This window comes from Artemia franciscana, chromosome 19 (assembly GCF_032884065.1).
Source record: "Artemia franciscana chromosome 19, ASM3288406v1, whole genome shotgun sequence".
Taxonomy (NCBI): Eukaryota; Metazoa; Arthropoda; class Branchiopoda; order Anostraca; family Artemiidae; genus Artemia; species Artemia franciscana.
Window position 1 is genome coordinate 9,787,892 of NC_088881.1, and position 26,781 is coordinate 9,814,672.

At 35.3% G+C, this 26,781-nt stretch overlaps 1 protein-coding gene across 2 annotated transcripts; it reads right to left on the reverse strand.

Annotated features, from left to right (window-relative positions):
- Positions 1 to 26,781, reverse strand: LOC136039274 (keratin, type II cytoskeletal 1-like). Of its 2 annotated transcripts, none has more exons than XM_065722852.1 (5): positions 26,740 to 26,781; positions 16,064 to 16,520; positions 11,995 to 12,254; positions 3,440 to 3,594; positions 1 to 525 (listed from the first exon to the last, which is right to left on the reverse strand). In XM_065722852.1, the coding sequence occupies exons 1-5, from the start codon at positions 26,764 to 26,766 to the stop codon at positions 390 to 392; spliced, it is 1,035 nt and encodes a 344-aa protein (XP_065578924.1). In that variant the 5' UTR covers positions 26,767 to 26,781; the 3' UTR covers positions 1 to 389. The 2 variants fall into 2 exon arrangements, with proteins under 2 accessions (XP_065578924.1, XP_065578926.1); XM_065722854.1 differs by lacking the exon at positions 26,740 to 26,781 and adding an exon at positions 22,317 to 22,437.

A 26,781-nucleotide genomic window follows, 5' to 3' on the forward strand; every position in this document is an offset into this window, starting at 1 on the left:
TAGGTAGGTATGCATTTATTTCATCAAAGAAAAATTACTAAAATTGCACTTACAATCAATAATATGCTGCTCAATTTAGGGACCTAAAATGTCCCTGCTCAGCAGTAAAACTACAATAAATAACAAAATCAAAGAAATACACAAAAACAAACAAAAAAAAAGAGACAAAACACTATGCAATCTCTAAAAAGCCATCTCTCATCATAAATAAAAAGAAAAAAAGGGACAAATTTTTAACCAATATAATTTACAATTTATTCAAAAAAAAATATTCCAAAAAAGGTAGCTTTAAACATACATAAATATGAAATAGATAGGTGACTTTGGTTGCCTGATCCATGCACTTATACTCATAATGAATCTATGAGTCACTCAGCTTAAGCTATGAGTCACTCAGCAATGCTTATATCCAGGCATTTATGGATGTAGCAACGTCCCTGTTCTGAACCATGCTTTGCTGCTGCACGTAAACGTTCTTTAAAAGCTGGGTTTACCAATTTATTCCCCATGATGCTGTGCAAAACTCTATAATAAATAAATATACTTTAATGTATTTAGGTTGTCAAGAAGGGGCTACCCACTTCCTAATATCTTGTACACCATATGGCTCGTACCATGAGTGGTAGAAATGTGCTACTTGCGGCATCAAGAGGCGTGACGTGGCAGATGTATATTACCATAGTTAAACAAGTGACCCTGCAAGATGTGCACAAGATGTCAGAGAGTGGGTAAACCCTTGGCTGTGATTCTAACCTAAACAGAAATTTCGAACTGTAAATTTATTGACACAGTTTTTGTAGGTTTATTCTTTTGAAATATTATTTTCTGAGAAGGTGCTCTGGATCATGAAATAAGAATTATTATTCTATTATGATCAAGTTTTATAAATAAAAATAATTCAATATCAATAGATTAAGTATAATATAGGCATAATTAATTATCATTAAGAATAAAAATTATTATTCTATTCTGAGAATTATATTCTATTTTGCCCCTTTATTGCCAAATTTAATGCTGCCGAAACACAATTCGGGAACAATTCTCCTTTTAAAAGTTTTAATGCGGAATGGGGGTAGCAGAAGGGTTATGATTTTTACAAAAAAGCGTAAGAAAGAAATTAACCACTCCAGGGGGCGGCAGGGCCCCCAAGATATTGTCATTTGTGCCCTGGTTACATTGGGTCTCCTCAAGGATTTTGCTCTAGATCTGCCCTGACATTAACAACAATAAAAAAGAGAAAATAGAAGACAAAATTCAATTAAAGTGTTAAAGAAATATAAACAGAATGAAGAAAAAGCAAACGTAACACGAAAAAATATTAAGTTCCTACTCCCTTGGCTATACTTGACTAAAGAAAATCTGCAGAGACTTCACTACTAAAAAAAATTTATGTGTTAAGGTAAATTGAAATATCGTCGAATCAGATGTATCTCACCAGAAAAGTGAGACCCACTTCTTGGGGAACAGGGAAAGTGTTTACTAGCACCGCTTGTGTCATGCTCCCAGTAAATTTCTTGCATTTTTACTTCCTAATGATCACGGCTGGTAACGGAGCAATGGCATATCTTATGTAAATACCATCTTTAGATAGCGTTATATGAAAAATCTATATCACTACAGCTTCTGTAAAGACCTCTTTTTAGAGTTTCGGCTACTAAGGGTCATGTTTCGCTCTTTACGGTGCTGCAGTTACTGTTGCAATCATAATAACGTTAAACGCTTTTGTATGATTTGATGCGTAAATAATGAGACAAAGAATCTTATAATAGAATGAAGTCCATATGTTTTTACACTGTTAGTACTTTGTTGCATTGTTGGGTGCAGAATGTCCAGCCAAACACTCGATAAAAGCTGAACTTTGAAGACCTAAAAGCGTCTTCAAGAACATTACTTGCCTGTTTAGATCTTTCTAACGTTCATTTAGAACGTTCTTTAGAATTCTAACGTTCATTTAGAACGTTCTTTAGAACGTTCATTCTTTCTTTCAATCTCTAATGAGAGAGTATATGAAGACAGCGGCTGCACTAATAGAAAAGAGGTTATACTGCATATTTTTTTGTTAGACAACAGAGAATGTCAGCAATTTCTATGAAATATATTTTTCTAGAGCTTGTTTATGAGGCAAAACAACCTTGATAAGAAAAACCTTTATTTCCGAGCTATAAGAGTAAGTGATATAAATAGGCTACTGGGATTCTGAAAAATAGAATATATAAAAACCTACAAAAACCAATTGAGCACAGTATTATTTGGTTTAACTCGTTTAAAAGATATAGTCTCACTGAGATGATACACCTTTTATCTCGATTTCCATCGAGAAGAGAAGCCTACTAACGAAAACATTTGTCCCAGGACAACGAGCCGAGCCTCTTATAGCTAAAAGAAAAAAAGGAAAAAACACATCGAACGGCATCATATGTAGCTTTTCCAGTGGATTCCAACAAAAAAGCTTACCACCCTCCAGTCGTAATTGAATCGTAGCGTGAGAGGTAATAAGTTTTTGACGAGACCTAGAGTTCTCTTACGGCCAATCAGGCTTTTTAACTGTGATATATAAACAGAAGAAGCTTACTCACATTGTAACCATATCACTTTCAAGACCTTTTAATGGGGCCTCAGTTTTCTAGCAAGCAGTAATCGGATAAGCTTGTTGTGAAAGAAAAGAAGTTTACTGATATGAACTAGAGCCCTAAAATAGCCAACTGGGCTTCTTAGTGCTGACAGAAAAATAGAAGAAGCATACTCACATTGATACAACGCTACTTTCTAGATCTTTCAATGGGCTTTCAGTGTACTAGCCAATAGTCATTGAAAAGTGTGTCGAAGAGGCCTGCAATAAAGACGAGAAGCCAAATAATGAGAATATGAGCCCCCTGACAATCAGCCAAGCCAAGCTGAAACGAAAATTGAAGCAATACACTCACATGGAATGACGTCACGTTGAATGTCTTGTAATTGGATCCAGTGAGAAGCTTGCCACCAACCCATCATAAGAAAAAGCTTTGCGCAAAAGGGAATAGTTTACCAACGTAGACGAGAGCCCCAAAACAGTCAATCAGGTTCTGCATTGCTGACAAAAAATGAAAGAAGCGACGTCGTCAATTTCGAAGCGAATTTTTAAATATTTTACTGGGCTGTCAGTTTAGTGGCTAGCAGTCACCAGATAGCTTGCCGTAAACGAAAAGCAGCTTATTGACGTGAACTAGAGCTCCAAACTGCCAACCAGAATCTTTAAAGTTGACAGATAAATAGAAGAAGTATTGTCATATTGACATGATAATAATTTCTAAGTCTTTCATCGGGCTTTCAGTTTACTAGCCAATATTCATCAAAGAAGTTTTTCTTAAAAGGAAAGGACTTCATTAACGGGAACTAGAGTCCCAAAACAGCCAATCCGGCTTCTTAAGCCTGACAGAAAAAATGAAAAGAGTATGCTCACATTGAAATGACGTCCCGTTCAAGATCTTCCAAAGGACTATCGGGGTCTGAGTATTCGCAGACAATGCGATCCATGCATTTATTCGACGACTCCATAAAACCAGAACAGCTTAAATACCCAGCCATTAGCTTTTCATTTGAATCTGTGGATGGAACCTGAAAAGGAAAAAGAAAATAAATGAAAAAAATAAAACAAAAATTGATGATTTTTCATTGCTGTCATCCCCAAGTATCGCAATTTATATTTTCACACTTCCAAGATCATTTTGAAAGGGAGCAAAGGGAGTATCAGCAAATCAATGTTTTTTCGATCGCACCTTGATCTTCCTGATCTAAGGTGCGATTTTATCCTATTAAAAGGATAATTTGTCCTTCTAAGAACAGGTTATAAAAACGTTTTGGTAATTACCTCAGGAAAGTAAGCATGTCCAACCCAGCCTGTAGACGGGAGAATGACGATTTCTTTGTTTGACAAAGTGCTTGTGACGAAAGACGAGACACTTGTATTGAGAATGTTTTTTAATGTTTTTATTCTAGCATTGGTAAAAACGTGTGAGTCTTTGATGGATGATTATGATGTCATATTAGTTACGCGCCATTGTAGTTGTGTCCCTGTGTCCCACCTGTGAATATAGATAGATATATATATATTTTTAACTACGTAAAACTTGCGAATATACAACATTCTTGGCTGTCCCATCGAACATTCCCAGTGTCCTCGTCGTCATTTATATATCCCCTTGTGCCCCCGGCGTCCCCGTTGTTGTTGTTTCCCTGTGACCCGGTCGTCATTTGTGTCCCGGTGTCCCAGTCTGTAATTTCTCTTTGAGCGTCGCGGTCGTCATTTATATTCCCTGTGTCCCGGTGTCCCGGTCGTCATTTTTGTCCCGGTCGTCATTTGTGTTCCGATGTCCCGGTCTGTAATTTCTCTTTGAGTGTCCTGGTCGTCATTTATATTCCCTGTGTCCCGGTCGTCATTTGTGTCCCGGTGCTTTGTTGATGGTGATTGCTAATCGAACATTCCTTGTATCCCTGTCGCTTTCTCTTTGAGTGTCCCGGTCGTCATTTATGTTCTCTATGTCCCGATGTCCCGGTCTGTAATTTCGTCAGTCGACAAACAGTCGACACACAAACATGACGTCACTCGACACACAGACACACAGACAACTTATTTTTATATATATAGATTTACAGTGAAAGTTGATGGTTTGAACTGGATTAGTTATCTTGTTTTTATTTTGTTAGTGTGTTTCGGATTGCCATAGAGGCTGTGAAATTATTTTCTTTAATTTCAGGGTTGGATTAAGGGTTTAAATTACTGAGATTTTTTGAAGCTACTCACATCTTTTAAAGGTCCCTCTTTCAGGCTGAAACTCAATCCAGATATAAGTTCAAGCTAACCCTCAATATCAAGAGTTTATGGAGAAATTACTGATCCTTCAATCTATTCAATAAAATTTTGGTAAGTACTAAAAATTAAGCTGACAATCTGGGTAAGTAAAATTAGTTTATGGGGATAAATTGTAAAACTCTTGCAGTTTTAAACTTTTCTCAGGATTTAAATCACTCTGAATTTCATGATCTTGAGGAGAGCATGGACCCAGAATTCCAAGGATGACGAAAATTTCTGCATGAAAAAAGTCGGGGGCGTAATTTGTGAGGGGGCCGGGAGTAACTGGCCCTCCAACACCTCATTATGTCCCCCCGCACCCTAGCTGAAATTTTGTTTCTTAAAAACTCTTTTCTAGCATCCACGGAGATAGGTCACTTTTCTTTAGATATCATTATCTTTATGGTACTATATGGTTATTTTTTAGTTTTCTCTGTCATTTTCATGTGATTTGGGAAAGATGGCTCTAACTTTACTACCTCCCCCCCCTCCAGGATTTTGACGGAATTACGCCCATGTAAAGTCTTGGCCAATCAAATCATTCAGTTTGAAAATGCTACCAGTTGGACAGCCCCTAGCTACATAAGGATTACCTTGAAATGCCAGTGTGTCGTTGGATGTTCACATATTGTAGTAAAGGTATTTGTAGTTATGAAAACCCTTCATAGTTTTCAATTAGAAAAAATATAGAAGGAAGCAAAATGCACTTTTCAAAGTCCAGGGGGTGGGGTGTTGGCAGTTTCACTGTTTTTTCAATGTTTTTCAATAAAAATACAGAATAAAAGGTATTTTGAAATACCTAGCTTGGGAGGTGTGCCTGGGCAGGGAAAAATGTCTCCCCTGTCCCCCTCCACATTAGACATGACCAAAATCCCTAAATTCTTACTTTAGGACGAGTGACCCGTTGCTGAGTCAAAGATAGGACCCCAACTTTGAAGAAGATAGTGAAGTGTTTACTTTAGGCTCTCTGCTACAAACTTCCTAATTATATTATTCAATGGGTTAGGTAGACCCACCTACCAGCCATGAAATAAACACTCTTACCCTACAGACTTGTAATAAAGGGATCTTTCACATTAATAAGCATCTTTTTGCTGGTAAAACTCCATCAAAACCAACCCATTCAAGCCAGCTCAATCTAAAGCCCATTTCAGTACCAACCCATTTCAATACAAAGAATACTACGAGAAATGATTTCTCTTTCCATATGATTCAACTGGTTTTCTCTGTATATATAAAAAAATGAATTGGAAAGCTTGATAAGTAAATTTGGCTCATCGAAGTGAAAAATTGTAAAGATTTATTTTCACTTTTTGATTTTTATCTAAAGTAACATCAATTTGGAGTTTGTTTCCTCCAGCAATGGGAAATGAAAAACATATTCTAGTCAAAAGATTTCCGAAGAATTGCAAGTAAAAGCTATTCAGAAACCGACTTTTACATCCACACTCAAGCTTTAATATATAAAAATATTGAATTAATTTTTTAATAAATTTTTAATTTTTAATTTTTTTAATTTTTTTTAAATATTTAATTTAATATATAAAAGTTGGGTTTTCTTGCATACTAATGGGACATTCATATTAACGAATAGTGTGATTATTATACAGCAATTCATGATAAATACAAAGAAACAGAAAAAATCACACTTTTTAACACGGAAGCATCAGACAGCAGCCTGTATTTTCCTTTGTGACTGTCTATTTTACTTTCTTTTTATTCTCTTTTTACTCTTCTATTCATTTCACTCATCTAATCGTTCGTTTTTACTCATTTTAATCTGAAAACTTCCTTTTTTCTCATTTTAGAAAATGCAAAAGATGACATTTGGCTTAAAGGACGATAAATTGTGTATCGGTTCTTTCTGCCTAAGTTTTAGATTTGTGTTTTAGTGTGTTAATCAAAGTTTGACACCTTATTTCTAATTTTATAGGCAACTGCTTTTGAATATTATTTTTTGTAAACCTTTTCAATTAAACTTTATATATATATATATATATATATATATATATATATATATATATATATATATATATATATATATATATATATATATATATATATATATATATATATATATATATATATATATATATATATATATATATATATATATATATATATATACAAAGATCTTTTGCTGTCGACTTTTTCATTGTATATATTCCAAGTATTTCTGTTTATGTACACTCTCCGGAAACTTTTATAATGTCTCTTTTACAGTTCTGAACTTTTGTAAACTTTTGTAATGTCCCTTTTACTCTATCCAATTAGAAACTGAAGTTTTCCCCCTCGAAATGAAGAGTAGCCAAATAAGTCTTTTTTTTTGTTCCTATTGACTCAAATATTTCTTCGCAAATATTGGAAATTGAAGTTGGTAATTTGGATAAGTGCAGTTGGCTCAAACATAAAGATAATTTAGGAACAATATTTGTATTTTCAGTTTGGATTCGGACATCAATCCTTTCGTTTAGTTTGCCCAAGGGGCCTCAACTATATCTTTGAGGATAAAAAGATACAAATACTCCCCAAAAATATTTTTCCACCAATTACTGGCTATATTTTTGAAAAAAAAAAATATTTATCTATAAATCAAGCTTAAGTATATTGACGAAGACTCTATTTTAAATGAGAATAAAAGTGTATTTGGAAATTAAACTAGTAAATGTTTATCGGTCTAAGATGACGACCACTCCTCTTGCGAAGGGAACTTTATCCCTTGCATTAAAAAAAACGTCACTGCACCTTAGAAAATTGCTATTTCAACAACGCTGAAATGCTCTATCCAATAGCAAATATTCAATCACCTCCAGACTTTTTCTGAAATTAAGTACCATGATAAGTCACGTGCTCAAGTGAAAGGGGGACCGGGTAGCCTTTTAGCTTGCTCTACCTAAGAGCATGATTCTCCAAATAATCTCAAAGATAATTTGTATTTTTTGAAAGAATATTGCAGTCATTTCTTTTTTAAGAACAGTCATTTCTGGGTCATTGGTCTGTCGCCTAAACATCACCAAAAGTGGCTGAACAGCTCAGTTTGATGTGTTACACCGCTCAGTTCAGCTCAGTTTGATGTGTTACACCGCTCAGTTCAGCTCAGTTTGATGTGTTACACCACTCAGTTCAGCTCAAAACTGAAGACTGCTCAAAACTAAAGACTGCTTACAGTCAGAGGGTTTCGTTAAAAGGCGACAAATACATAGATTATATATAGGTGAAAGAACATGTTCCTTCTTTATTTCGGATAGGAGGACTGAGGGATACCAATAATTTAAACGTTTGTGTTTGAGAGAGGGGACACTATATTTTTTCGCCGTTTTTCCCAATAGAGTCCAGGCAAAGTTTGTTTTTCATTCTTATTTTTATTCATTTTGTCGTCTTAATGGCCTTACTACGAGAAGATGAATAGAGCAGAAATAAATTTCAGAAGAAACTGTGAGTCCCTGAGGGTGAGCTGAAGTGCCACAATGAAAATAGAAAAATAAGTGCTAAAATTGTACTCTTCAACTTCATTTTCAGGGTGACAGTATATGGAGAGGACTAATCAAATTTGTTCATAATGTTTCACGAATATGTCAGTCAAAACCACCAAAGTTTTAATTTATGTCCTCTTTAGAATGTGATTTTCGCCTCCGTTTTTCATTGAAACTCCTAAAAAAAGAAGAAAAAAATTCAAACTTTTTTTTGCCTGTGTCTCTCTTCTCATCCCCCTATCTCTTATCTGATTATTTGGAGAGTGGATTATGTGTTCCTGCTAGCAAGGAGGGCCCTCATGAAAGGGCCCTTTCATAATTGTTTTTCCGCTATTGATTGTATGAATAAAGTCGTTAGAAAATGATATATGCCTGCTCTTTTGACTTAAAACACCAAATTAAAACTTAAAACCCTAAGTTCATTCTAAGGGTATTTTTTTTTGTTTCAAGTAAAAATCACTGCCTTCCTTTTCACCGATTAAATGGGTAAAGTAAAATTGGTCTCCAAATGAGACCATCAGTAAAATTCATCAAAGCTCTATTTTTTTGTGTTTCCTCCTTAGAAATGATGTCTGCACTCCCTGTTCGTTCAAATAGCTAAATGAAAACTGAAATCCCTAAGAAACTCTAATAATACTTTTTTGTGTTACAAATAAAAATGATTATCTTCTTTGAAATAATGCATCTCTATTGTATCATTTACATCATAGTCTTCCAAAGCTATTTTATATTTGTTTAACATCAAAGCAATACTTAATAACGGTCTCTCTAACTGAAATACGGTTAGGTATATTATCATTAATCCATTTATTTTTATTTATTAATTTATTGAAATAGAGCCCACAGCACAAAAAATCACCTACAGCAAAGCATATTCTAGACTCGTTTTCAGTATTTTGCACGCTTAATGTTACACATATCTCCTCGTTATCCTCTATCAAGCCTTTTGATTTCCCGCTTTTCGCTACTTTCTCACTACTGAATCAAACAGTTCGTGGTAACGAACTGTAGTAAGGAGCGACCCGGCTCAATAGTAACCAAAACTCTAAAAAATGGAATTTTGATACCAATAGCTACATCAAAAGAATCGCATTTTAATGCTGGTTTTAAATATATAAGTTTCATCAAGTTTAGTCTTACCCATCAAAAGTTACGAGCCTGAGAAAATTTGCGTTATTTTAGAAAATAGGGGGAAACGCCCCCTAAAAGTCATAGAATCTTAACGAAAATCACACCATCAGATTTAGCGTATCAGAGAACCCTACTGTAGAAGTTTTGAGCTCTACAAAAATGTGGAATTTTGCATTTTTTGCCAGAAGGCAGATCACGGATGCGTGTTTATTTGTTTTTTTGTTTTTTTGTTGTTTTTTTCCCCAGGGGTGATCGTATCGACCCAGTTGTCCTAGAATGTTGCAAGAGGGCTCATTCTAACGGAAATGAAAAGTTCTAGTGCCCTTTTTAAGTGACCAAAAAAATTGGAGGGCACCTAGGCCCCCTCCCACGCTAATTATTTTCCCAAAGTCAACGGATCAAAATTCTGAGATAGCCATTTTATTCAGCGTAGTCGAAAAACCTTATAACTATGTCTTTGGGGACGACTTACTCCCCCACAGTCCCCGTGGGAGGGACAACAAGTTACAAACTTTGACCTGTGCTTACATATAGTAATGGTTATTGGGAAGTATACAGGCGTTTTCAGGAGGATTTTTTTGGTTTGGGGGAGGGTTGAGAAGAGGGGGATATGCTGGGGGAACTTTCCTTCGAGAATTTGTAATGGGAGAAGAAAATTTCCATGAAGGGAGAGCAGGATTTACTAGCATTATTAAAAAAAAAAAACAATTAAAAAATAAAAGTGAAAAAGCTTTTTCAGCTGGAAGTAAGGAACAGCAATAAAACTTAAAACAAACAGAAATTATTACCCATATGAGGGGCTCACCTCCTTCTAATACCTCGCTCTTTACGCTAAAGTATTTTCGGTAATTTCAACTACTTATTCTACGGCTTTTGTGATTCAGGGGGTCATTCTTAATGAATTGGGATAAAATTTAAGCTTTAGTGTAAAGGGCGAGGTACTGACGATGGGGCGAATCCCCTCGTATATGTAATAAAAACATGAGAATACAAAAGTTCTTTACGTAAGCTAATTTATAAGTTACGTAAATCTTTTACCAATAAAAAGATTCGTAAAAAATTAAAAGTTCTAGTTGCCTTTTTAATTAACCAAAAAATCGGGGGGCAACTAGGCTTCGTCCCCCGCTCTTTTTTTCTCAAAATCATTCGATCAAAATTATGAGAAAGCCATTGAGCAAAAAAAAAAAAAATGCAAATTTCGTTTTGATTATTCCTCTGCGGAGAGCCAAAATCAAAACATGCATTAATTCAAAAACGTTCAGAAATTAAATAAAAAAAAACAAGTTTTTTCAACTGAAAGTAAGGAGTGACATCAAAACTTAAAACGCACAGAAATTACTTCGTATATGAAAGAGGCTGCTTCCTCATCAACGCCCCGCTCTTTACGCTAAAGTTTTTTACTGTTTTAGAAAGAAGAATTGAGAGAAAGAGTCAAACTTTAGCGTAAAGAGCGGGACGTTGATGAGGAAGCAGCCTCTTTCATATACGAAGTAATTTCTGTGCGTTTTAAGTTTTGATGTCACTCCTTACTTTCAGTTGAAAAAACTTGTTTTTTTTATTTAATGTCATTTAAACTCGTTCAGGTCCTTCTTGCTTTCTTTTATTTTGAGCTTCTTCATAAACAAATCAAGCAAGTTCAAATAAGAAGCCAGCGGAGAAAGCAACATAGATGTTTCAGGATCTAATAGGCTAGACTTTCCAGAGTCTAGGAAATACATTTGATGAAGGTTTCTAAAGAGTAGTCTCTGAATTATTTTTAACTCATTCTGTGTCATGTGTTTTGGGATTAATCAAGTTGTATATATTCGGAATAGGGTACAAATTCAAAAGAAAAGTGGCTTTTGTCTTAACATTAGGCCTGACACAGGCCTAACATTTACTAAGGAGTTTGCTAAGAATAACATATATAAAAGCCATTTAAGTGATTGGATATCAGTTTGAGTAGAATATTTGATTTTTCAACCATCTGCTTTTTACTTCCCAAAAATCTAAGTTGTACATGCTGCGCTAGGAAATACCCGGGTTGTTCGTTTGATTTGTATTGTTCTAGGACACAATGGCCAATTTGATGAACTAATTAAAGGGGACATATCAAAAACTGTCTAAAACTTCAGTAGCATATTGAATTCTACCAAATCATCGGCGAAGTCATAACCAATGCTAATAATTAAAAATGCGTAAATAGGGTGTATTATTCCTTCCCGACTGATTGGTATAACCGTACAAAAAGAACATGCTGAATTGAGTAGTATATCAAATAACTACTACTAAAATAAAAAGCATTTGGGGTATGCTCTTTTTTCAAAAGGTGCCTCATATGAATATCGGGAAAAATACTTAAAGAAGACATATAGTTTTCTAAAGCTTTTCATTTTTTCAAGGGGTGCTTTAGATCAATATCAGGGGATAAAGTCACCGAAGACATATACTTTTCTAAGGTTTTTTTTTTCGAGGGGTGTTTCAGAACAATATTATAGGGTTTACTAGCCAAAGATATATACTTTTTTAATGTTTTTCATTTTTCAAGGAGTGCTTCAGATAAATATCTGGGAATATACTCACCGAAGATATATACTTTTCTAAAGTCTGTAGTTCCTGCACTTTCTCTGAAAAGAGTGGATCCAAGTTTGTTGTGTTTATGTTATCCAGAGCTAAAAATTGCAGACTGTCCTCCACTCCATTTGCATCTCTTTTTTTCCGCCCGCTTGTTAGCACAGCTAGCGTTAGCAGCACTGGATTAGTGGCGACAGCAGCTGCAGCACCTAGAAGTGCCAGACCTGCCAAGGGAGCGATCAGTGATGCTACTGGATTTGCACTTTTACCTAGATAGTGAAAAGTGTGTAAGAATTTCATATAGTCAAGTATTGGGTGGTAGAGGGTTTTTGGGCTGACCCCTCTCCCTTCAATTTTCATGTTTATATTTTATTCTAATTGATTTACAATGCGTCTCAACTAGAATGCTCTTTCCGACAATCCTATAGATACGGGGATTTAACCCTGGACCATGTATAGTAACCCACTAGCTCTCTACAGAATAGTCTATTTATATATTCTAGGCATTTTCGGTGTCTTGAAAAATTTGCCTACTAAATTGGTCCTTTCAAGGTAAATAATTTTATGAGGCCTGATATAAGCTAATTAAGTAAAAGTAAAAGTAAGACGGCACTAGACCCTTAAGGTCCAAACCGGCGGTGCTGATCTCAGTTTCATGACCCTTCAGCCAGGAAGTGCAATGGGGGGTTGGAGGCCAACCATCCTGTATTGAAGCTAATTAGCTTCAACGTTATAAAAAAAAACATGTATCTAGAAGTCAAAAATGGGCTAAAGCCAGCAACAACAGAAAATGGGTAAATATATAAAACTCTCATTAACAGTTAGTGATTTTATATATAGTAACAACAATGAAATTAAAATCATAACAAAAAACGAAATATTCTGACAGCTTAGAGCACTTAATGGTACTTCTAAAAACTTCTTAAAATCCCTATGAAGATTTCTTTCCCTTCTGAAGACTGTATATAGTCCTAATGATTTCTAAATAATGTACAGTGTACCTACCTCTTTTCTTATTTGAAATAACTGCAATTAAAAAAAATTAAATTAAAAAAAAAGAAAATAGGGGATACCACAGTAACAGTATACGTATGTCAGGTCTAAGCATTTATATGAATCTTATGTATTTAACTAAGAGAGCCTGCATGATCTAACTTATGGTATTTGTCACTTAAACCAATTCATCTTAGAAAATTCTTTTTTTTTTTGAAAAAGCCCTCTCAAAGTAGGAGGGGAAGAGACTTCACTTCCCTTCGAAGTATTAGGGGCTTCCTGTTTTATTGGGCCACTATGACCTATTCTAACATCTTCAACTAATTCTACCCTTTCTGTATTCAAGTAATTTTACTTAGTGCTAATTCCACCCCTTCTATAATTTACCCTCTCTATTTTCACCCTTTTTAATTTACCCGTCTGCATTAGGACAGCTAAATTCCCTTACGTGCATCACTACCCTTCAAAGTAACTTGAGTTACCTTTCTAGTTTCCTGAAGATAGCTGCCAATTCGATATGTGAGTCATTGTACATTATATTTTTATGTTAGTGTATTTTAGTTTTGTGTATGTTTTAGTTATATTTTTTCTTAGTTTTAGTTTCTAGCATTTTTATTTTCTACACTGAAGACACCTTGTTGTATACGGGCAAAATATTCCTTTAATTTTTGTTCTCTTCGTTTTCGTTTATTGGCCATAAATCCGTTTGTCATCTTCATATTCATTTCTTTGTTTTTGCCATGGCTGGCCAGTTCAGATTTAGATCTCTTATTTTTTTTCTAGACGCCTCTGTACCTCTTCCTCTATCTGTTTATTCTCTGTGGGACTGACTATCTGCCTGTCTGTCTGTCTGTCTGTCTGTCTGTCTGTCTGTCTGTCTGTCTGTCTGTCTCTCTCTCTCTCTCTCTCTCTCTCTCTCTCTCTCTCTCTCTCTCTCTCTCTCTCTCTCTCTCTCTCTCTCTCTCTCTCTCTCTCTCTCTCTGTCTCTCTCTCTCTCTCTCTCTGTCTCTCTCTCTCTCTCTCTCTCTCTCTCTCTCTCTCTCTCTCTCTCTCTCTCTCTCTCTCTCTCTCTCTCTCTCTCTCTCTCTCTCTCTCTCTACCTCCCTCTCTCTCTAAGTATCTTTTTGTCTTTCTGGTCCTCTGTCTCTGTATCTAAAAAAAAAAAAAAAAAAAAAAAAAATCGATGTAACGAACTGTAAGTAAGGGGCAACCCAGCAAAATACTAACCAAAACTCTAAAAATTGCAAGTTTGATACCATTAGATATATCAAAAGAATCGGCATTATGCTCATTTAAAATCTAAGTTTTATTAAGTTTAATTTTACCCATTAAACCCTGGGAAGATCTATAATTATTTTCATAAACAGGGGGAAACACCCCCTAAATTTCATACAATCTTAATGAAATTCATACCATCGGGTTCAGCGTGTTGGAGAACCTTGCTGTAGAGATTTCAAGCTACTATCTGTAAAAATGTGGAATATTGTATTGTTTGCCAGAAGAAATATCACGAATGCGTATTTATTTGTTTGTTTGTTTTTATTTTTCTCCTGGGATGATCGTATCGACTCAGTTGTCGTTGGACATCGTGAGAGGGCTAACTCGAATGGGAATTAAAAGTTTGAGTGCCATTTCAAAGTGATAAAAAAGATTGGAGGGCAACTAAGTCCCCTTTACCGCCGATTTTACCCGAAATCATCCGATCAAAATTTTGAGATAGCCATTTTGTTCATCATAATTGAAAGACCCCAATAACTTTGCCTTTGGATATAATGTGGGGATGGGGATTTCTCCGTAGAAGTGAGGCCAGATTTTCTGGCATTATTTAAAAACCATCAGAAATTAAAAAAATAAGTTTTTTTTCTGCTGAAATTAATGAGTAGCCATAAGATACAAAACGAACATGAATTATTAAATATACGAAGGGTAATGCCCCCTCCTCGACGCTCAATTTTTATGCTAAAGTTTTAATTTGGTACAAATTCCTTAAGAAGAACTCCCGAAACACAAGGGTCATTTAATTAGAACAATAGGAAGCTTTTTTAAAAGTACTGAGAATTTTAGCGCAAAGAGCGAGGTGTTGACATGTATGACATGTAAGAAGAATTTGTCTAGGAATTCTGGCAGCTTCCCTCAGAACATAATTTCCCCTGATAGATTCAACCCTTGGAAGCTTTCTTCCCAATGGAAAATTCTCCCATGGCAAAAAACAGCAGAAAATTCGTCCCCCCCCCCACTTACGAAAATGTATAGCCTACATACTTTCAAATAACAAATACTATGATCAAATAACGGGGAAATTTCATAGATTAAAGATCTTTCCCCGGGAGCTGTGGGGGGAGGGGGGTCATAATCTATCTAAAGGAATAGTTATTGCTGTCTTTCAATCATGATGATTGATATAACCGACCCCCCTGAAATTGCTGTTTCAGAACTATGGGAAAAAGGAAAAAGATATTTTCATTAAAAGAAAATAGTAGGTCATCAAAGGTTTAAAATTCTAATTTGATTTAAATTAAACGGTCGATTTCGTTTTCTTGTCATTTGTTAAGTTACAATTTATTGCTTTTGCCATTGTTTTACATGTGCCAATATTTGTTTAAATATTCGTTTTCCCCCTTGCTTTTTGATTTCTGTTTTTCCAATTTTTTTCATTAGACGGATTTTAAATTAAACTAATTAATATTTAATAAGGAAAGACCTGGAAAAATGTACATACTGTTTTTGAAAATTGAAGATCAGATTATGAACATTGACGAATAAAATTAATCGTAGGAACAACTCCATCTAATGAATAAACTGAAAGAAAGGTTAAGTACAGCATTTTCATGGTGAAGAACTATATGTATCTACATATTCCTACTTATAATTCAATGGTATACTTCTATCCATACGGTTAATAACCCTGTGTTAACTATTACTTTCAACTCATTTTTTAGATTAATTTGTATTGAACAGTAAATTATAGATTAAAACTCTTGATGGCAAGCTACCAAGCCTCTGGCCCCCAAACCGACGGGAATAAAAAAGATAACAAAATGATTTATAAAGAGTCTAGTTATTATCAATTACAGGAAGGACTCACCATACCCTCCACTATAACTGCTACCGTAACCACTGCTGCTATATGAATCTCCATAGTTACCTCCATAGCCTCCGCCATAGCTGCTTCTATATCCTCCACCGTAGCTATTACCTCCTTTGTAAGTACCTCCATAATTGCTACCTCCTCCACCATAGCTGTTAGCACTGTAAGTATTTCCTGAGCTGTAAGATCCACTGTTTGCGCTGTTGCCAGTATTGACGCTGTTGCCAGTGTTGCCAGTGTTGCCAGTATTGGTGCCAGTGTTGACGTTTTGCAGAGCGTTACCATCTCTTGCCATGGTAGCGTATCCTCCTTCGTATGCAGCAATGCTGATATTGTCTTTAACTGCATTTTTGTCTTTATCCTTGTTCATTTTAGCGCGACCAAAACTAAAACGTGAATGAACACACAGAAGAAGTGAAAGAAAAACTCCGAGTAACAGAAACGGTTTCATTCTCTGTAAAAATAATGAACGTTGTTTTATAAATTTTAAACAAACATTAAATACCAGCTCGGGAAGAAAAAAATATAATACAATGACTCATGTTGTAGTAAACTTAGTGCATTAATTGTTCCTCAAATTTTCACAAACTTTAGATTCCATGCATGTCAGTTTTGTCGAATGTTTAGTTTTTTTCGATTTTTGGGGTTTGAATGTTGGGATGAATGTTGGGGTGGCTTTCAATGTTTGTTGGGGTTTTTGAAGGCTCCCTGAAGCCCCTTTGGGTCTTGTCTTTGTGATAGGCTAATCAATGCCTTATTTTGGCACTGACAATCACAAACACGGTATGCATGTCGCTCAACCCCCATTTAACTGATCCTTGGTTCAAATCAGCCATCGTTCAATTCAATTCCCATGCGAAACAACCCCCGTTAAATTAAGCACCAATCAACTCCATTCAACTCAAACCTCTACAGCTCAAACCCTATTATATTCAACCTTATTTAACTCAGCCCCCGTGCCACTCAACCCTCACTGAAAGCAACCCCTGTGAAATTCAAAACTCATTTAACTCAACTCTATTTAACAGAACCCCAACGAAAATCAGCCCCTGTTTTACTAAACCCGTGTTTAGGCACCTCAATCTAAATTAACCTTAGGATTGTATTCCAATGGGTTGAGCTGAATACGGGTTGAGCTAAACAGGAGTTGACTCTAAGAATGATTCAGTTGAATAGAGCTGAATTACACGAGGGATTAATTATAAAGTGATAGAGTGACATTGGGGTTGAGATGAACGGGGATGCGTCGCGCGAAAGCTGAGTTGAATGTCGATTGGGTTGCAAGGGGTTCAGTCTAATGAAGGTGAGTTGAATGGGAGTTGAGTTAAACGAGGGTTGTAAAAACATTTGTCTATTTAAACGGGGGTCGAGTTCTATGGAGAAACAAAAAGGGGCACAGTTAAACGGGTGTTAATCTGCACGATGGTTCAGTTGAATGGTTTGAGTTACAAAGGATTTGCTTACAAAAGGGATCAATTGCACGGGAACACACACACAACCGCATATATATATATATATATATATATATATATATAGATATATATATATATATATATATATATATATATATATATATATATATATATATATATATATATATATAAATATATATATATACATATATATATATATATATATATACCATCTTTATAAGTGAGCAATAGTTGTGTATTTATTTATGTATGGATGGATTAATTTTTTCTTGAAAATGACTCCATATTTTTTCGTGAAATTTGTATCCTGAGGTATTCTGACTTAAAAACGGTCTAAATATGTCAGGAATTTGACAAAATTTGTCAAGAGCCTTAAATTTGAAAAAAAAAAATCATATGAGTTACGTCACTTTTAAATTCATTTGTATTGCAATGACGTTGTCACAGTTGTTACACTTAAGTGGAAAAATTGAAGAAATTCGTGCATAAGAAAGTTCATGTTAAATTGCTTATAGAAAAAATCTGGTAATTGCTAAAACATTTGTATATATTTTGACAAGGGATTAAAACAATTTAAAAACCATAAAAAAGTAAACCAAAAGTTTGAAGCTTAGTAGAAATCATTGTCAAAACTCAGAGTTGATACAATAGCATCTTTATAAGACACGAAAAAAAGTTAAAACAGTTTTAAGTTCACTTCAGAATCAACAAAATTTACTATGTAAACTAAAAAAATATTTATGTTGCCCGAGCAATTATTTTAATGTTTTAATCCAAACTTGGGAAAAAACTGAATCGTTGATAGAATTTGTATTTGATTCAGTAATGTCTGTTTAAGATAAGAAAAAAAAATTAAAAATTTTCAAGTTCAGTTTAGAATCAGAATTTTTAAGTTCAGGTTGAGAGAACGTCCCCGAAGAAACTGAATTTACAATGGGTGAAAATCAACAACCTGGACCCTCAAATGAAACAAGACTAATACGGGCAGGTAAAGAGAAGGAAATGGCTATGTTGGTTATAGTAACAACCAAGATCAAAAATGAAGAAGAAAGATAACTGTGAGTATTAAACGTATCAAAAATGAAATTGAAGAGCAAAGACATGGGCCGTTAGAAGATATGGGAAAAATACAATTAGAGCATGTCAAAAATGAAAATGAAGAGCAAAGGCGTGGGTGGTTAGAAGATATGTGAAAATGAGAACTAGAACGTGTCCAAAATGAAAATAAATAGTAAAGATATACGTGGCTAGAAGACAAGCGATACAGAGAATCTGAGTGAGTCAAAAATAAAAATGAAGACAAAGACAGGGGTGGTCAAATATCAAAGTGAAAAATAAAGCAAAGTTAGGCCAGAAGTACAGAGGCCCCGTAATGTTCGACATCAACAGCGTGTGACACAAAACTAAGTACATGCGCACAAATGGGGGCAACATATTTCTCGTCTACTCACAAAAGAGCATAGGATGTGTTTGTTTTTTCCTTTGTTATGTCTTTCGTCCGACAGGCTTCGCTTCCAGCAATTCCATAGAAAGTATATAATATGTAATAGCATATTATGTACAACATTATGTAAATACTGTGTGATATATAAATACATACTACATATATATGATATAATAATATGTAAATACGAAATATGTAATACAAAATATATGTAAGAACATAGTACCTAATAACTTATAATATGAAAAAAACTTCGTTTTCTTAAAGAGTTAAAGAGGCTGCGTCCCAAAGTCGAACCTTAAAACGTACACGAATTAGGAGAGGAAGTTGGGGGGCTGCCGCCCCCCAAACCTCCCGCTTTAAAGACTCTTTTGTACAGGTTTTTTGTTGTGGGGGGACTTCATTGATACTAATTACTAGTTTCGGCGCAATGGTTCTCCTGCCCTCTGTGTTTAACATTTTTGGAAGTTATTCTATTATTCATTCATTTCAATTTTTTGTTAACTAAAAGAGGGCCTTTCCGAAGCCAAGAGCGGGGGGTTAGGGGGGAGGAAGCCCCCCACAACAAAAAACCTGTACAAAAGTCTTTAAAAGTGGGGGGTTTGGGGGGCGGCAGCCCCCCAACTGCCCCTCCTAATTCCTGTACGTTTTAAGGTTCGACTTTGGGACGCAGCCTCTTTAACTCTTTAAGAAAACAAAGTTTTTTTCATATTATTTCTGTACGTTTTTCTACAATCCATGGTGGATGTAATTAATAATAATTTTTCATGTTTATTTTCTCGCTTTCTGTATCAATAAATTCAAACTGACAAAATTATCTAATTTTGATAATTTTAATAGTTTAGCAGCTTAATTAAAAATTTAGCAGCTAGTGGGTTTTACCCACCCACCTCCGGCCTATGGGCCCAGCGCGCTTCCGCTGCGCCAAGCTGCTGTTATGCTTGATATCAAACAAGTTCTTACAATAGAAAATTTCACCAACGGCTTCAATTAGGAAATCAATTTAAATGGTTCTTTAACTTGCTTCCATCAAGCCTTACCCCCGCTTCAGTATAAATTCTTGTGAACATTCCAGTATGTAATTCTGATCGCATGTTTCCATGTTTGTTTTCTCCCTTTCTGTATCAATAAATTCAAACTGACAAAATTACCTGCTGAAATTTCGCGGATAAGCTTCTGGGCCCTAGGGGACCTTAACTTGTGAATTTCAGCCCGATCGGACAACGTTAAAGGGGGGCTGGGGTTTGGTGGTCGAAACTTTCGGCCAGATTTTCCCCATGAAGGAAAAGTGGGAGGGGGATGAAATTTGGCAGGTTTCTTAGTTGGAGCTCGGGCTACGAAATGCATTCCTCTCCATCCCTCTGCGACCACTGGAACCGAAGATCGCTTAACATTGTCGTGGTTTGCCTCTTTAAAGAGGCACGAGTGTGCCTCCTTGATTATGTTGATATTCGGTGGGCTACTAGCGTGTAACAGTTAATTTGTTTCTCTTCTTAAAGCCTTTCAAGTGTTCATTTTAAATTCTTGATTTTATACTGTTTAAGGTTTATGTGCTCCATGCAATATTAAATTTTTTTCATCTGGTATGTTCGAAATGAAATCGTTCTCCTTTCAAAGCAAATGAATTCTCATTTGAAAACATTGAAATTTCGTTTGAGAACAAATTGCTGGTATATGTTTTATTATGTTTTACTGCTTTACTCTCCTAAGGATTAGTATATAAGCGAAGAGTAAAATTTTCTCATCATTACTTAGCTGATTCAGCTTTATTCATCTGCTAAATTATATAATTAGAATTTCGTTTAAATGGTTTACTAGGGGATAAAACTTCAGGGGATAAAATACTTTGAATGTTATTGTAAAACTGTTATTTTAAAAAGGAAAATTTTTCTATTTCTAAAAACAAGATCAGATCCTTCTCCGAGAACAAGTCTGAGTAAAAATTCTGGCTTATTGAAAGGATAGACTTGAAACTAGTGAATGCAAACCTTATCCTGTTGGTGTAAGGTACAGTCGCAGACGTGTCGCAAAATAGACTGTTTCAGACAAAAAATTCAAATTAGTAACTTCCAATTAGTAACTAATCCACAATAGTTTTCTTTGTCTGCTGCGACTTATTAACCTAAACAATTTACCATTTTTCACCAAAAACCGTTGGCAAAAAACTTTTATTATCATATCAATGACTTACATATGACAATATTATTACCGCAAGCTATTAAGTGACTGAATTATGTTGGCTTATATCTTGATAGGCTAAGAACAGTTATGCCTGCAGGGAAAGGCTTCGAAATCATTTTTCCCCGTCTCCCCCAAATACCTTTAGCATTCATCATTAACCTATAATTTTTTGACAGGCATATTCTGTTCCTCCTCTCAAGAGAGTGCTGTCCCAAGATTTCTGTGTACGAATTTGCCATAGCTGTGAAAAATTCACGAACAATTCAAAATTTAACCAGGTTTAAAAAAAATAAAAGAATTTGAGGTTACACTTTCTCCCTAATTGCCCTTTATTCTGAGAAACATTTTTGACTAGACCTGCAATATAGGTGCTGCTCTCTTATTGCGAAACTAATTTACAATATAATAGATTTCATTCATAGATTTACCTTTTAAGAAGTTTTAGGGGTCGTAGTTGTCACCTTGAAATTTTTTTTTCAACGAGCTCCCTTTAAGAACGTAGAAATGACAACACAAAAATTATTTGTTGATATTTCAGAGCCATCACCCTACCTCCTTAGACATATTGAAGGGGTGCACTCTTTCGGGGGTGATCCCTCATTTACGGATAATATAAGAATCGTTGCACATATAATAAACATTAGTTAAAAAGCTGTGGTTGAGGGGGGAGTAGCACCCTCCCTTACATTTAAGAGAGCTTAGATAGTTAAAAGTGTAACTTAATATACAATATTAATATCTAATTATATTAATAATTTAAAATAATCAAAACTTATCCAAACTATAGATATAATAATCATTTCACGCATATAAACATGAGTTACAAAACTGTGGAGAAGGCCAGGGGAGTCACAGCCACACTTCACATATAAGAGAGCTTGTATAATTAAAACTGTAGCTTACTATAATTAGAAGTTATTAAAACTGTAGATATAAGAATTGATGCACGCATTTTAAACATGAGTTAAAGACTCTGCTTGAAGGGGGGGGGGTCACAGTCACCCTCACATTTAAGAAAGCTTGGATAGTTAAAACTTTAGCTTAATATAACTAAAATTGATTTAACTTCAGTTATAAGATATGCTCCACGCATCTTAAACTTGAGTTAAAAACTATGGTTGAAGGGAGGGATCGCATCCAGCCTTACATTTAGGGGAGCTTGGATAGTTAAAACTGTAGCTTGATTACTTACTCAAATAAAATTTGAAAAAAATACTGTTTGTGGGAGCAAATGACCTATCCTAGTTTAACTACTCGATAACAAATACTACTAAAAAATATATGCAAATATGCATTAACATGTGTGCTAGTTTTTATAAGTAAAAGTAATGTCATTTAACTACATTTAACGGTGCAGTAAAAATCGTTTCACACCATTGAGCATCCAAAGCTGAAGCCAACCAAAGCTAATAACTGAAATATAGCTACCATTAAAATCGAAGGATTAGTCACTTAAAAAATAAAACAAAAAAAACTGTGTAAGCCACATGACATGTGGAATGTGGCATGAAAATATAGCGCAGGTGTGATGCAAGAAAATACAGCGCAGTGGAAGTGTACCTCTGTTTAGCTCAGAGAGTGCTATACATGATAGAACAAGTGGCGCGCCATGTTGTGCGGTTGGAGGTGGAAAGTAAACAGCCCCTCGTACATAATTGCCTACGAGACAAAATCATCCGGTAAGAACATCTGTGTTTTTGGTATTGCTGATTTGGAATGAAAAAGTTAATTTGTGTATATAAACTGGAAAAGTGAATGTCACTGATTGTTTATGTATTATGATCAGGTTCTGATTAGGAATTAATTACACTTAATTGATTAATTCCTTTGCTTTCACTTGCTTACAATTACTTAAATATCAAAAACTTATGGTATGGGACTATGGGTATGGGACTATGGGTAGAGCCGTCCCAGGGAGGAGTCAGCCCTGGGGCTTAGGGGGTACCGTGGGGGTGGCTTGGGGTCGCGTAACCGGGGAACTGCCTACTTTGATCCAATCTTCACTTTGATTCTGCTTTATTTGTTTATATGTGGGTCAAGAGGGGGGGGGGGCGGAATTTATAAAAAAAAACTAACTTAAAGACTAGGATTCACACCAAAAGAATCTTGGTTTTACACTGATTCTTGTTTTTTTTCTTTAATTATTACTATTCTGTCGGTATCTTTCAAAAGTTAAATAGCCTATCTTTATTAATAACACATGAAACCTCGGGATGGTGATACACTTTACATTACCGACTTCAACATGGGGATTACATACCTCTATCTACAAAACGATTTTTTTATATAAAAATAAGTTGTCTGTGTGTCTGTCGAGTGACTTCAGGTGTGTCGATTGACGTCAGTCTTTGGGGGAGTTGGGGTAGGGGTTGAGTGATTTGACGAGTTTGGTGCTTCTGGACGTGCTAGGACGATGAAAATTGGTAGACTTGTCAGGGAGCTGCACAAATTGACTTGGCAAAGTCGTTTTCCCAGATTCGACCATCTGGGGGGCTGAAGGGAGAGGAAAAATTTGAAAAAATTAGGTTTTTATAACATACGAGTGGGTGATCGGATCTTAATGAATTTTGGTATTTAGAAGGACATCGTGACTCTGAGCTCTTATTTAAATACTGATGGCATTAAGCCTCTATTTTCCTTTTAAATTAATCTATTGATTCATAGAATTTTGTTAGAGCTCATACCATATGATCTCTTGGCTCTTAGCTCTTCTTGCCTCGTCACAAGTGCCATATGAGCTCTTAGCTATTGTTTTCTGGTGGATGGGGTCGGGGGGATTGGGTTACGTGGGAGGACCTTTTCATATAGGAATTTGTCTTGGGGTAAGATCATTTCAACGAGAGGGGGCGATGGATATTCCAGCATTATTTAAAAAAAGATTATGAATGGAATTAAAAAAAAACAAGTTTTTTTCAACTGAAAGTAAGGAGTAACATTAAAACTTAAAACAAACAGAGATTATTGCATATATGATGGGGTTCGTCCCCTCGTCAATACTTCGCTGTTTACGCTAAACTATTTTTTTATTCTTAATCCACCTTCCATTCTGGAAAAGCAATACAAAAATTGTCCGTTAGTTAAAAATTGCTGAGTAATAAAGTAGCTAGAGTAATAACTAAACACAATAAAAAAGTGAATATGACTGGCCAAGAGTGGTATCCTGTATTATTTCAGTAGTCCGTGCCTTTTTTGAATTGCTTATTTCGTTTTTTGTGGTATTTTTACTTCGTTTTCTCTTTCTCTCTCCTTTTTGCTCCGTTGTGTTGAAAACTTTGTATTTTTGTATTTCTGTGTCATGACCTAATATCGTGCAGTAATTTTCAAATTTGTTACTAATTCATGGTTTATTTTTATCCATAAATATCGTTTCTATGACAAGAGTTAGTGCAGTAACAGGATTCTTCTTGTTCTTTTGCTATTCTTTTTTTAGTTTTTTCCTCTACTTCATTTTCTCATGTTATGTGAACGATGAGTGTTCAATAAATAAATAAAAATTAACGGGATCCACTCCCACACTCAATAAATTTAACCCTCCTGCCCACTTTCCAATGGACCCACACACAGAGACTTTTATGAAATTACATTTGCAGCAACAGAACAGGAGTCTCCGTGCCATCATTGTGGGGCCCTTGAGCTGGCGATGGTATAGCTAGGTGAACCTCAGAATAATAACTTATCACCCATTTTCCTCCTGAAAAATAAAGTTTCGTCCTGAATAATATTATACGGTTGAAATAGAATATATTATTAGTGCATAAAAAGAATATATTATAAAGCTTGAAAACATAAACAATAGTCCTTGTAACTCCTAGAGATGTTCACTTGTATAGACATCTGGGGGATACTGCCTGCTTGCAGGTAGAGACCACATACTACTTTTTAAGAGTTCAGCTTTAAATAAGGTTAGTTGCCCCCCTTTCCCCCAATCCTGGCCTTTACGCTTCATTTTTCTATACAAAGTTCTTTTATTGTGACTCTTTGCTTTTATTTGAAAAACCTTAACTTTTAATCTTAATTTTGTTCAGTTTTAATAGCCTACCCGGAATTACTCTAAAAGAGAAGGGCCACCCTCCCCAAGTCCTTCCCACTAAATGAAAATTGTATTTCTGAGAAGCAACAAGGGTGTAGCATCAGCATTTTCATTGAGAGATTTACAGAGGGGTGTTCATCCTTGGAGTCAAAGAGCAACCATTGGATTGTCCTTATTATTAAACTAAAAACATAACCACTAGCCCCATTTTGAGGGTCAGCATAGTTAACTATGCTGAAAAAAATAATTATTATACTGAAAAAAAGAAACCTATAGCAGTATTCTTGAGGGTCAGGTGAGACCCTTCCAAAGAACAACAAACATCGTTCCCTACTCCCATGGAATTTCACTTTGACTCTTAAATAATTACACTTAGGGGGGCGGGGTGTCCATCGTTGGGGCTTTGGTCACTTCATCTTTGCTAGGGCGATCTTACAACAAATTCCCCCGACAATTAAACAGTCCTGTCCTTTTGAGTTGGTTCTTCACCAGCGAAATCGATTAGTAACTGTTCTATCCAAGTTGAATCCTAATTGGGAACCTTAAAGAAAGAATAACAATTTATTTCACCTTGAAACAACTATGATTTCATTCCTGAAAAAGAATATTTATATTAAACTGAGGGCAATCAGACTTGAGTTGACGAAAATATTTTATTTTCTAAAATATGTATTATTTTCATCGTGATGAATAATCTGTTTTATTTTTGACGACTAGGGCTCTTCAAACCCCCTCTTCCTTCCCAGAACTTATGTAAGAGGTCCCAAGCAACTCAGTTATTTCCCCTTTGAACAGGTATATATTATTTAACCAATGATGAAAAACCTATTTTAAGAACAAGGCCCCCTCAAGCCCCCTCGTCCTCTTAGAACTAACGAAATAGATCCCCTATTATAGTTATTCTCCCTTTGAGTAGGTACGGTTTTATTATGAACAGGAATAAATTATTCTCATCGTGGTGAAAACCCTTTTTTAGAATGAGCAATGACCTTAACCCCCCTCCCTCCCAGAGGCATTGAACAAGGGTCCTCTCAATATACTACTATTTCAGTACTTCACCAAGCGTAAGACGCTAGGTGTTTTGCAACTAAAACACTGTTCAAGAGATTTCTAGTCACTCATGCATCAGACATAGTTATGGTTCTTTCCTCTTTTTGAAACATATTATGGCCAAAATTTTGGTCCTTTTTTCTCATTATAGCCCTTAAAAAGAGGATTGGTCTAAGGAAATATGCACAAGCGAATCTAAAACCGTGATTAACATCTTTTTCTGTTTTTTAAAGGTATAGTTAATCGGTAAAAGAATATAATATTTTAATTATGATGAAAGGCCCATTTCTTTTGGACTAGGGAGCCTTCTCAGAGGCGACAACAAAGAGGCTTTGTTTAATATTATGTAAATTTAGGTGGGCCCTGTACCATTGAACAAGAGCCCCTAGATATCCTATTTTCTGGAAAAATTTATTACTTTTTAAGCCTCTTGTCTGGCGTAAAAAAATAAAAAATTAGTGTTAATACAAATAATTGACCGTCAATATTTTCAAAAAATATTACTGTTTATTATTTGTCATATAGTTTTACTTACGATAAAGACTGACCGTCTGCTTCTCATGGTTTCGCCGGACAG

Excerpts from the sequence above, each read along its gene's own strand:
- LOC136039274 (XM_065722852.1), bottom strand. The coding sequence starts at position 26,766 with ATGAGAAGCAGACGGTCAGTCTTTATC. Across the intron at positions 3,595-11,994 it reads TAGAAAAGTATATATCTTCG|GTTCCATCCACAGATTCAAA; the intron begins GTGAGTATATTC and ends TTTCCTTTTCAG. Across the intron at positions 526-3,439 it reads GAACGGGACGTCATTTCAAT|AGTTTTGCACAGCATCATGG; the intron begins GTGAGCATACTC and ends TATTTATTATAG.